General features: G+C 29.5%; 1 protein-coding gene across 1 annotated transcript; it reads left to right on the top strand.

Moving 5' to 3' along the window:
- The first annotated feature begins 2,039 nt into the window (after positions 1 to 2,039).
- K444DRAFT_611566 (uncharacterized protein) lies at positions 2,040 to 3,781 on the top strand. The gene has a single exon (XM_024879970.1). It carries the CDS (start codon positions 2,181 to 2,183, stop codon positions 3,375 to 3,377), a length of 1,197 nt encoding a protein of 398 aa, XP_024738227.1. The 5' UTR covers positions 2,040 to 2,180; the 3' UTR covers positions 3,378 to 3,781.
- The last annotated feature ends 8,406 nt before the right edge of the window (positions 3,782 to 12,187 follow it).

Here is a 12,187-nt window from a genome sequence, read left to right as displayed (position 1 = left end):
GGATCCACTGCGCAAGCAGGGAAGTACTTTTAAGCCTATGCAATTACCCCCATTTGGCTGGGAAATTACCTTACCTAAAGACGTCTCTCCAGATAATTCTATTACTTTATTTACTATATACTATACTTCCGAAATCATTAATCTAATAGTCGAGAAGACGAATACCTATCTGCGAAAACCTCAAGACGATTCTACTCCTTATATACGAGCAAATAATTAGTATCTAATATATTATAGAAAGATATATATCTATCTTATAATTCGGATATATATAAGCTTATATATAGAGAATAAGATTACAGACTATTAGAATATGAAGAATATAACTCCTGAGTACCTAATTACAAAGTTTCTAAATAGGAATCGGTTTCAGGAGCTCTATATATATGTAATTCTATAGAAATCAGGAATAAGGCCTATATATAAAAGTAGTTCCCAGATCTCTATTTATTTTACCTGAAACTAGCTAATAAACTACCGAGTAAGTAGAAGCTTTTAGTATATATATCCAGGAAATTAATTTAAGTATTTAGAAGCCTGGGAAGAACTTAGTAATAGACGAGATAATTATATAATTTAAAGATTAATTAAAGGAAATAATTACTATTTCAAATAAGCCTATACTTACTAGATATAAGATATGGAAAGCAGCCTAGAGGGGGTTCTTACTTATATGAAACTGGTATATTCCTGGCTAAAGAAATAGCCCTATAGGAATATATATTTCCAGGGAGCTTAGTAGAATAATTAAGGCTAGAAATAGTAGAAATAAGATATAAGTAGTAGTTCTATACTTAATTAAAAAATTACCTAAACCTTATAAAGGTTCTGGATATTACGTTTACCTTAATAATCTCTTTATTTCTATTTGCTTTATCTAATATATTCGTATTTAGGAAGTTATAATTACTAGAACTTATAAAATAACTAGAGGAGTTATTAAAGAGCTTCTTAATCTTTAGAAATCGGATAAAAAGGATATAATACTATAATAGGCACACGTAATAATATATAGACAGGTATTAGATATTATAGATCTAGTTTTCTATTTTAGGTAAAGCTTATAATTAGAATTATATAAGTAATCGGAATTATATAAATTATATGAGATTGTGTTTTCTAGTTAAGTAAAGTACTTTATAGGCTTGGCTAAGTACTAGGAAATATATAAGGAGACGCTTCTAGCTTTAGAAAGGGGTATTAATTAGTTTTTTATTAGAATTAATTCTTGGAATTAGTTATACTTGCAAGCATTACTCTATAGCTTACTTACCTTGACTACTTATATATTACCCTGCTATTAAGTGCCTTACAAGATAGCTAGTCAGTACTTTACTAGCTAAAGGGAGAGACAGTGAGATCTGTCCAAAGAGAAGAATATTACAGATTAGCCAGGGAGCTAAACAGGTGCCTGTGGAATCGCATGAGCGAGTAAAGCTCAGTAAAATTGGGAAGTGTATATGCTGTAAGGGGGACCGGCCACAAAAACGAATTACACTAGCTCAGATTACGGCCAATTAGGGGCGAGAGAGCTATAGGAGAGATAGCTTCTATGGGTGCAAGTAATGCGATGTCCACCTATGTAAAAATCGTGGTTATTTTGATGTATTTCATAGAGAGAGGTAGAATTGAAGCAATTGAGGGGGAAATCCAGCCCTCTGATTGGCCATAATTAAGCGAAAACCAGTGTGCACGGACCAATTCGTCCCTGGCGGCAGCGGAACGGATAAAATATAAAACTTTTAACTTCTTTAATTTAAAGAGCTATTACTAATCCAATTTTTTAAAAAAGTTTATCTTTAAATAGCCTTTAATTAGCGCTATGAGGAAATGAAACAAGTATTGAATTATATTAATTCATTATAAAATTAAATCAAAATAAAGAAAAAGCCGGAGTTTTGGTGTTCCTGTCCGAGCGCCTAGCCTGCTCCCAATCGACACCCCTAATCGACACCGGGGGGGGGGGGTCGTTTTAGTCTTTCCCTTATATACACCCTAAACCACAGAACCACACGTAATGATACACGTGTATGCGCTTCGCCTTGCGTCTTAGCTGCACAGATGAAATGAAAATCCCGCACCTGAGAGATTGTTCTTGATTCAATATAAGATCTGTCTCACACTTTTGTCTATTCTTACAGTATTACAATTGCAATTATCGCTACTGGGTCGCTGTCACCATGGCGAGCTCCTTACCTGTCAAAGCTGTCGTCGAATGTCCTCTCCCAGTCACCATGGCGAGCTCCTTACCTGTCAAAGCTGTCGTCGAATATCCTCTCCCACCTGCTGCCCAAACCCACGAGGTCCTCGCTGTGGGCGATAGGCTTTTATTCATCTCTCAGCAAACTGATGGGAGTCTGGTCAAAGTAACGCTTAACAAAAATGGACAACCTACCGATGCCCACAAATGGACCCCAACAAATCAATGGTCCGGTCTACACGGACTGGCACTATACCGGGGATCCGGAGGAAATTGCCATGTCCCCACCGTCTGGGCAACTGTCCAGTTCGACAATGCTATTCTCCAAATTGACCCGAAAGTCCACGATATCAACTCGGAACCGCAGGTCATAAACACCATCCCCATACCTTCGCCAGCGTTCGGGCCTCACGGCATATTGGGAAACAAGGGAAACCTATGGATATCATGCAAAGACAGCTCTCACGTGGTCAGAATTAACATCGACAACCCGAATGATTACCAAGTCTGGGCTGTCAGTAGACAGCCAATCTTTGTTGCTGTACACCCTACTAGTGGGGACGTCTTCGCTAGTCTGGACCTGAGTAGCAAGATCTGGCATTACAAGAACGATGGAGGGAATGGCGAGGAGATTGCGATCCCTCCAGAGAAAGGGAGCACACCCGTCGGCCTGATTGCCGGAGCAGATGGTAACGTCTGGGTCGTCTTGTTGGGTAACGAGACTACAGGCACGGGTACATTTGGACGCATCAACAAAAACGCCTCTATCGATTGGTTCACCATGTCCTCTGCTATCGGCAGTACTGCACCTCTTATCCACCTGGCATTTGACCAAGATCCAACGCGATTCTGGCTACTGGGGTCATCGATTGCCTCCCCCTCTTCTCTCAATGCCGTATTCACCGTGAAAATTGATGATATATCGACAATTGGCACCGCAATTCCGAGAATTGCGATACAAAACACGATCGTGTTGCCCACCCAGAGGAGCTCGAATCATCGTATAATCTCTCACAGGGGAAGCCTATACATAACCGAGCTGACAACTTCGACACTTGCTCACGTAAGTGGAGCCGCCGTCAATGGATTGAGCGTCAGTGAGACTTGGGACCAGTATTCGGACTATGGTCTAGGTTTGAAACAGCAGGTCATTGTTTATAATAATGATATCTATTGAGGGATTAGAATGCTGCCCTTGCAAGAAATGGGGAAGCGAGGCATGATCGAGCAGATGAGCCAGCCGGCCAACTCATCGAATTACCCAGTAACTTGAGTTACGTGGCCGTGCTCAGATAGCGCGGCCTTTCCTTAATGAAGACACGACTAAAGCGCGTCTCTTTGTACTTTGCTTCTCTTGTGCAAAGAGAAATCTGTCTCCTTACACAACATCTCAATCCATTACTTAATTAGATCCATCGAATCCGCTGATAATGACTAGCGAGAGTCATTGTAGTACGGTTGTAATGCCTGCAGCGAGGAGAACTTTCATCCACACCGAGAATAGTACGACTTACTCCTTGCTTTATTAGCGAAGCAAGAACAACAGTAGCTATTCGAAACAGTACATTCACCCCATCAGGGCATATGTGGGCCTCTGTATGAAAACCCCCACCTGGCGACACCACTTAATCGTCGTCTAATAATGAATCAGGATACAAGCATGCCGCTCGCTGCAACTTTAAATCCCTACTATTGCTCACGAGCTTGGGCTCGATAGCCGCCAATCGAGGCCTCAGAAGAGGAGGAGTTCGAGATTTGCATTTCTGAATATCGACGAACCCCAGGAAGTACACGTGATGAATGAGTCAGCGACGCTGTAATAGGTAGGAATTGGCTCCCTTATGACCTGGTTGTACTTTCCTAGAGAAGTGAGCCAGGATAGGGCAGGATTTTAGGCGGTAAGTGGTTAAAACACTCGAGTACCAGAATACTAAAGTTATGGAATTCAAAGCTACGAATCATATAGTATAATGGGGATTTGATTATTATATGGATTTCGGACCATATATAGGTATTGGATGTATAGGTAGAGGTAAAAAGGATAGGAAGCTAAATAAGTAGAAGTAATAATCTTAAGACTTTTAATACTAGTAATAAAATAATATGAATAATCAAAAATAAGGGACTCCAAAAGTTAATATATTAGAAAAGCTAATTATATATATAAACGGAAGTCTTATATAATTCCTTAAACTAGTACTAGTATATCTGGGAAGCAGGATATATAATAGTAGTTATAGGACAAGAGAGAAAAAACCCTATTATATAGCTTCCTTCTATTATTTATAACTATTTCCTAATTATAATAAAGAAAATATTAAGCCTATATAAATATAAAGCCTATTAGAACCTAGAAACTCAAATAGTTTCTAAAGAAACCTATAGCCTATATTTAAAACCCTTTCTACTTTTCTTATTCCTCTATTTTCTCCTAAAAAAAATAAAAACTATAGTAATAATAATTATAACGGAATTATATATATCTTTTATAACTAGTAGAAGCTTATAATAAAAATAAAAAGCTATATTCTAGTAATTATAAAGAAATAATATTAGCTTTATTTCTTTCTATATCCGAAATATCTAATTTATTACAAGTATAAGATCTAGGGCCTAGAAGGCATAATTAGACTATCTCTATTTTAATAATTCAAAGCTAAAGAGAGAAAAGGATCTCGAAAAAGCCTCGGATCTAAATAATTGCAAGCTATATACGGGCCCACATACTAGCTTAAATACGGGATTACGTATAATTATTAGATAACTATAAATATTATACTCAGATACCAGATACCTAGCTAGCTCTAGTCTAACCCCTACTAGTACTATATTATAATAATTATAATATTACCCTCCTCCTTAAAATAAGCTTATTCCCGAGCTTTAAAAGTCCTTATTAAATTCTCAAATTATAGTTATATATAAAAGGCCAGGGCCTTTTATATATAACTTATAAGGATTTCCGTTCGTATTATATAATTCTGGTAATCTATTATTCTTGGTATAGTCTAACTAATAGGAGAGGTTCTGGAATAGTCCTGGCTATTTAGGATTCTTATTATAAAAGCTCTAAAGAGCCAGAATACTATTATTTAATAAGAATATAGGATATTACTCCGGATCTGAATTCTATTCTTTCTACTAGACTCGGTATTTGAGCTTCCTATAAAGTAGCTTTATTACTAGTACCTCTTAAACTTTATATTCCGTTTCCCCGTCTTATAGTTCTAATAGTAGAGGCTCCGGATTTGCTTATTCGGGAAAAAAGTTATCTGGGTTCTTATATAGCTTCTCTATATAAAATACCGGATATATTCTTATTAATTCCGGAAGCTTAAGTCTAAAGAATATCTTACTTATTCCAGGATTTCATATAGTTCTTCTATTTAGTATACTAACTTATAGCTCAAATAATTATTCTTCTAGTACTTAGTAATAATTCATATCTTATCTCTTATTTCAAAGTCTACCGGTTAGTAGTACTTATTAGTTTAGGTAATATAATACTCTTATACTTGTATTATATTCTCCTATATCTTTTATTATAATTCATAGAGCTATATTACTAGGGCCTTTACTTCTTGCCTATTTAGCTTTTTCTTTAGGGTATCTAATTATACTTGAGTTTCCTAATTAAATAATATCTGCGGTTTATAGCCCTTTTCTATAAGAAACGGGAATTAGCCTATAGTCTTATAGACTAGAGCTACCTACTAGTAGTTAATTATTATTACTTATTTGTTCTAATTATTCTAGTAATAATTCATATAGGAATATAGCTATTAGTTAAAGTACTAGTTAATAATCTCTATTTAGCTATTAGTTTAGGGATAATTAGTAATTAATAACTTAAGCTTTATACTAATATACTTATAAAACTTATTCCAGAAATCTAATATAAACTAGGGGCCTTAATTAGATATTATAATCTCCGGAATACTAATTTAGTAAACTATATAAATAAGAAATAGAAGTACTAACTCTTTAGCTATTATTATATCTCGAATAGGAATTATAATAGAATACTTATCCAGGTAATTAATAAAGATTATTACTATATTATACTTATTTCTACTTTCTAGGCATTTCTTAAAATCTATTAATATATATTACTAGAAGTAGTTAGGAACTAGTAATAAATATAAGAATCCTAGCTTCTTATTTCTAGAAATATGGAATTATTAGTAAGTATAGTAATTATTCCTATATTAATTAATATTTATATCTTGGCCTAGCTAGTAATAGCGGGCCTAAAAAAGCTATTAAAGCTTAGCTTATCCTGAATATCCTATTAGGGGTTATATATATCTCTCCTAAATAAGAATAATATATAAAAGTATTTCGGGTATTATTATACTATTAGGTATAAATAGTTTACTATATTATAAGAGAAAGCTATTTTATAATATTTAGATACCTTTCTTCTTATTTCTTGCCTTATCCTATAGCTCTTCTAGTTCCGGTAACTTTTGGTTCTCGCTTAATAGCTTATCTACTAGCTAGATACTATTATACTAGGTTTTTTCCTGAGCCAGGCTTATTAAGATCTCAATTAGGGCTAACTAGAGATCCCGTATAATATTATTATTAATCTTTTATTATAAGAAAAGAATTTGGGTTTAGTAGGCTACTATTACCTTATTCTAGGCAATTACATTCTTATATTTCTTACTTAGAGCATTCGCTTATTTATTTGACTTACCTATCTAATATATAAGCTTAAAATAATAGTAGGAAAAATACTTTACCTAATAAGCTTATCTTACTAAGAACTTCTTTATAATTATAAAGTACTTGAGAGCTCGGTAATCTAAGTAAATTATAAAGAATACTTCCTATAGGCCTTCTAGCTCTGCTTATTATTTAGTTAAGAAAAAAATAATAATAAGTATTTCTTTATTATAGATATTATAGTTTAGCTCTACTAACTATATAGTTTTAGAGAAAAACGCTACCGGGTACTAGAGTCCTATCTAGAGATCTTATTATAAGAAAATACTAGCTATAACTTTATTTAATATATTTATTTTAACTATAATAAAAAGATTTAAGTTATAGTAATATAGAATTAATACTAAGAGTATAGCTTATTTTAGCTTAGTAAAATCTTCTTAATACTAATCTATTTACTTAAATAAAACTCTCTTATATATTAGGGCTATTAGAGGCTTTACTATATGGCTATATTTTATAATAAAGTATTAATAAAAGTTATAAAAACCCAGAAAGCCTTATATTTCTTTAATTATCTTTAGTAATTACTAGTTCTTAATAATTACTATCTTATCTAAATCTATTTTAATATTTCCTATAAAAATAATAAAGTCTAGGTATTTTATATAAGTAATCTTAAACTCTAATTTCTTAATATTTACTTAAAAGCTAGTATTCTATAGCTACTAAAGAATCTTTTATATATAGTCTTTATATTTTAGGGAATTATTTAAGTAAATTAGAATATTATTTAAGTAAGCTATATAAAAAACATTAAGATAATTAAAGAAAATATTATTTATATATCTCTAATATATAATAGGGCTATTAGTTAGGCTTTCCTAAAGAACTTTATACTTATAGGCCCTATATCTCATACGAAATATAATAAGTTCTTCTAATTCTAGATCTATTTAGATCTAATAAAACACTTACTAAATATCTAGCTTTATATAGACCTTGGCTTAAGCTAGCTATATAAGAGTCTTATAAATAAGAAAAAAAGAATAATAATTCTTTCGTATTAAGTTATTTAGCTTATAGTAATTAATATAGAATTAGAGAGCTCTATTAGCCTTTTTTATAAAAAAGATTAGAGATGCAAAAAGGAACTAGCTTAGTTTAATAAAGCCCTATTAGAGATTTTTTTTTAAAGAAATATTTAATCTCCTATAGCTTATAGATTAACTATTAATAAAGCAGGAAATATTCTAGGCTCTCTGGGCCTTTGGGATTATTAATCTAAATCTTATAGTTATATAATTAATATAGGAATAAAATATTTAATACTTCTTTTAAGAAAATATTTATAAAATCCTTAAACTTCTCTAATAAAACTCTTACTAGCTATTATAGCTTTATCTTTCCTGGCTATTACTTACCCGGAATAAATTCGTTTTCTTACTATAATTCTAGTTCTTTATTAATCTCAAAAAACATTATTATAAAAAAAAGTTTCTCTTTCTTCTATAGGTTTATTTAAAAAGCGGCTAGTAAGATATCTATAATATTAATTATAGGCCTTAACTAGCTCTTATAGCTTTTTTTTAGATAATATGGTTTTAATATCCTTATTTCTGGCTTAAGAGAAACTTCTATATTCCCTAAGGCTACCTATATTTCTCTATAGTATTAAGCTTAATTCTTTTACTATATATGGCTTTCTAAGCCCGGATTAGGAAAAAAATAAGAGGGTTTCCTTTTTATAAGCTAAGGTCTCTAGAACTTATTTATAGCTATAGCTTTATTTCTTCTATTTATATCTTTTTAGTACTAGTTACTTTTTCCAGGTTTCAAGTTCTTATATATAGTAATTAGAACCTTATCCTAACTTTTCTTTCTAGGCTAATTATTTAGCCAGATTAATCTTCTATTCTTATAATTAATTAGGATACTAGTACTTATAAACTATTATTATTTCAATATTATATTATATTTTCCTAATCCTATAATAAATACAAATACTAAAACCTTCTACTTATTAATTAAGAGTATAAGCTTAATATAGTAAGTAATAGGTATGGCCTACTTACTATTAAACTCTCTTATATTATAGGGTAATACTAATTAAATAGGCTTAATATTTAGAAATTATTTAATTATTCTTATAAACTTGGAATTAATAAAAGTATATTTATTTACTCTAGTATTAATAAGAGAAAAAGTCTTAATACCTAATTTATTATTACTAACTATATAAAAAAATATAAATACTTTATTTCCTAATAGCTAGTTTAAATTAACTTCTACTATATCTATATAATATAGCTCTAAAAAAGGAACTTTCTTTAGGAGTCTTTATTTCCCTATTCTATATTCTTAGATAGCTTACTTATAGTAAGTACTACTAGCTTGGCTACTAAGACTTACTTTATATATTTAGTCTTAGGCTCTAGATAGCTTCTAGATATATAACTAAATCCATTATAGTTATAGTACTTGAGATCTAAGAATCCGGGCTTCGGGGTAATAGGCTTATCTATTACTAGAGTTTTGGGAGCGGGCTTTATATAAGAGACGCCTCCTGAACTTGGCTTATTTATATCTTTATTAGTTTTCTTAAATACCTGGTTTTTCTTTTTATAATAAGCTCGGATCTACTAGTTATTTATAGTATAATATTATACGAACTTTATAATATAAATAGCCGGGTTATTATAATATATAGCTATAGCTTCTTAGAGCTTCCAGATAAGCTTATTATTTAGGTTATTCTTAAGGTTCTATAAGTTAATATTTCCGTCTATTATATATTTTAGGAATAAGATATAAAACTCCTAAAAAGTCTAGCCTTTCTTTATAAATAGCTTCTTAAAGGCTTACCAAGTATTATACTTCTTATTTGGGTTACTATATAGCTTTTCTAGGTAAGTATATACTTCTCTAATAATCTCATATATATATTAACTATTCTAGTTTAGGTAAGGAAAGATTAGTATAAAGATATAGCTATTTATATAGCCGGAAATATAAATAATCTTAAGGTCTTCTATCTAGTAAATATTAGAGTTACTATAGAGCTTATTTTTAATCTAAACTAACTAATTATTAAAGATAATACTATTCTTAGTTATATCTTTAAAAATAAGAGAATTAGGGAATTTAATTAAATATCTACTTTCTAGAATAGGGGAACTAGTTATTTCTATAGGCTATATAATAAGCTTCTTAATAATGACTTCGTTTTTTTATAGGGCTTACTTAGTTTCTCTTAGCTAATTATAATAATTCTTGCTATAGATAAGAATATTATATATTTTCAAAATTAGCTTAATAATCTCCTTATATAGAGCCTCTGGGCTTCGGAGTAATTCTTAGAAGTTTGCTTTTAATAGAACAGGTTTCTCTTTTTTCTCGGCTCTCTAAAAAAAAAAATCTTTTCTATTATAAATATTAATAGAATATTTGGACCCTTTAGGAAACTTAATAAGAGACTCTGGTTTACTTTCTAGTAATATACTAGTAGTATCTCGTACTATAGCTCTTTCTAACTTGCCTAGTTATTCTAGAACTTGCTTTCTTATAGGTTTTCGTTTAGTAATAAGATTACTAGCCTATTCGCTTACCTGGCTAGTCCAGGGCTTTCTTGCCTAGTTATTCTAGGGCTTTCTTTTATTTTAATATTAGTTAACTAGTATAGGAGTAGCCATAGTATATTATATATATACTTATTAAAAACCAATTAGATAGATATTATTTAAATCCTCTATAGAATTAAGAAATAGGTAAGCTTTAAATTATATTACAAATATAAGATCTAGAGCCTAAAAGATATAATTAGACTATTTCTATTTTAATAATTTAAAGCTAAAAAGAGAAAAGAATCTCAAAAGAGCCTCGGATCTAAATAATTATAAGCTATATACGGGCCTATATACTAACTTAAGTATGGAGTTATATATAACTATTAGGTAACTATAGATATTATATTCAGATACTAGATACCTAGCTAGCTCTAGTCTAACCCCTACTAGTACTATATTATAATAACCGTAATATAATTCTTTTTTTTTTTTTTCTCAAATAAATATTCTAATATAATATCTTTATTTTCCGGTCTTTTATATATTCTTAATTCTCTTATCTCTTTTTTCTAAAAACGCTACTATTTCTAATATAATAGAGCTAAATATCTTGCCTTCTAGCCTTTCTTTTTATTTTATCTAATATCTTATCTAATTCTCTTACTTTTTCTATAATAATATTATCTTTATATAAATTATTTCTAAATTATCTTTATATAACTATTTCTAAAAAAAAGAAATCCCGTAATAAATATTAGATAAATTTCTTTATTATAAAAAGGCCTTTTTTCTTTATTTCTAACTACTTTCTCTTTCTTCTAATAATAACCTTAACTTTCTTTATTCTTTATTTATATTTGCCTCTTTTAATATTATTAGATCTTTAAAAGCTAAAAAAATTAATAAATCCGCTTTTAGTTATATTTCTTATAATATAATACCTAATATTCTCTTTCTAATAATAATTAAAAATAGTATTATTTAGCTAAATATATAGCAAGTATATCTTTAATTATTTTTATATAATTTTCTATTTATAATTTTTCTCTTTAAATAAATCTTGAATTATTATTCTAATTATTTTACTATTTCTTTTACTATTATTAATTACTTTAAAAAGTTCTATTTTCCTAATACCTGAAATAATAATACTAATAAGCTTACTAATAGTAATTATATTTATTCTTATATTTAAGAACTTAAAGCTATAACTATTATAGGCTTTAAAGTTATATATACTAATACTTAAGTCTATATAAGCTATTAAAAAAATAAATCCTATTTTAATAAATATTATTAATATTACTTTTTTAGTTCTAGCTATAATAAATATTTCTAGAAATATAACTCTTATAAATATTCTTTTTATATAACTTATCTTTTTCTAATCCTACTTAGATCCAAATACTAATAGTAATAAATCCTAATTAGAAAAATAAGCTTTTAGTTTCTTAGCCTTTTAAGGTTTCTTTTTTATTAAGTTCTAGCTATTATAAAAATACGAGAGTAATAAATCTTATAAATAGTATTATTCTAGATAGAAATAATATATTTAAGTATTTTTTTATTTATTATTCCTAAAGAAAGCTAGTATTTTAGTAGCAAAAATTAGTAATTAATATTAAGTTTTAAAATAATAGTATTTATTAATTCTGTATTTTTTCTTTAGTTTTATTAATTTTTTCTTATAAAATCCCGGATATAACTATTATATATATAAATAAATACTTTATAATTTCTTCTTTTCTTT

The sequence above is a fragment of the Hyaloscypha bicolor genome, assembly GCF_002865645.1.
Source record: "Hyaloscypha bicolor E unplaced genomic scaffold K444scaffold_56, whole genome shotgun sequence".
Lineage (NCBI taxonomy): Eukaryota > Fungi > Ascomycota > Leotiomycetes > Helotiales > Hyaloscyphaceae > Hyaloscypha > Hyaloscypha bicolor.
The sequence above is the reverse complement of the archived record's forward strand: the minus strand, read 5'-3'. Positions and strand labels throughout refer to the sequence as shown.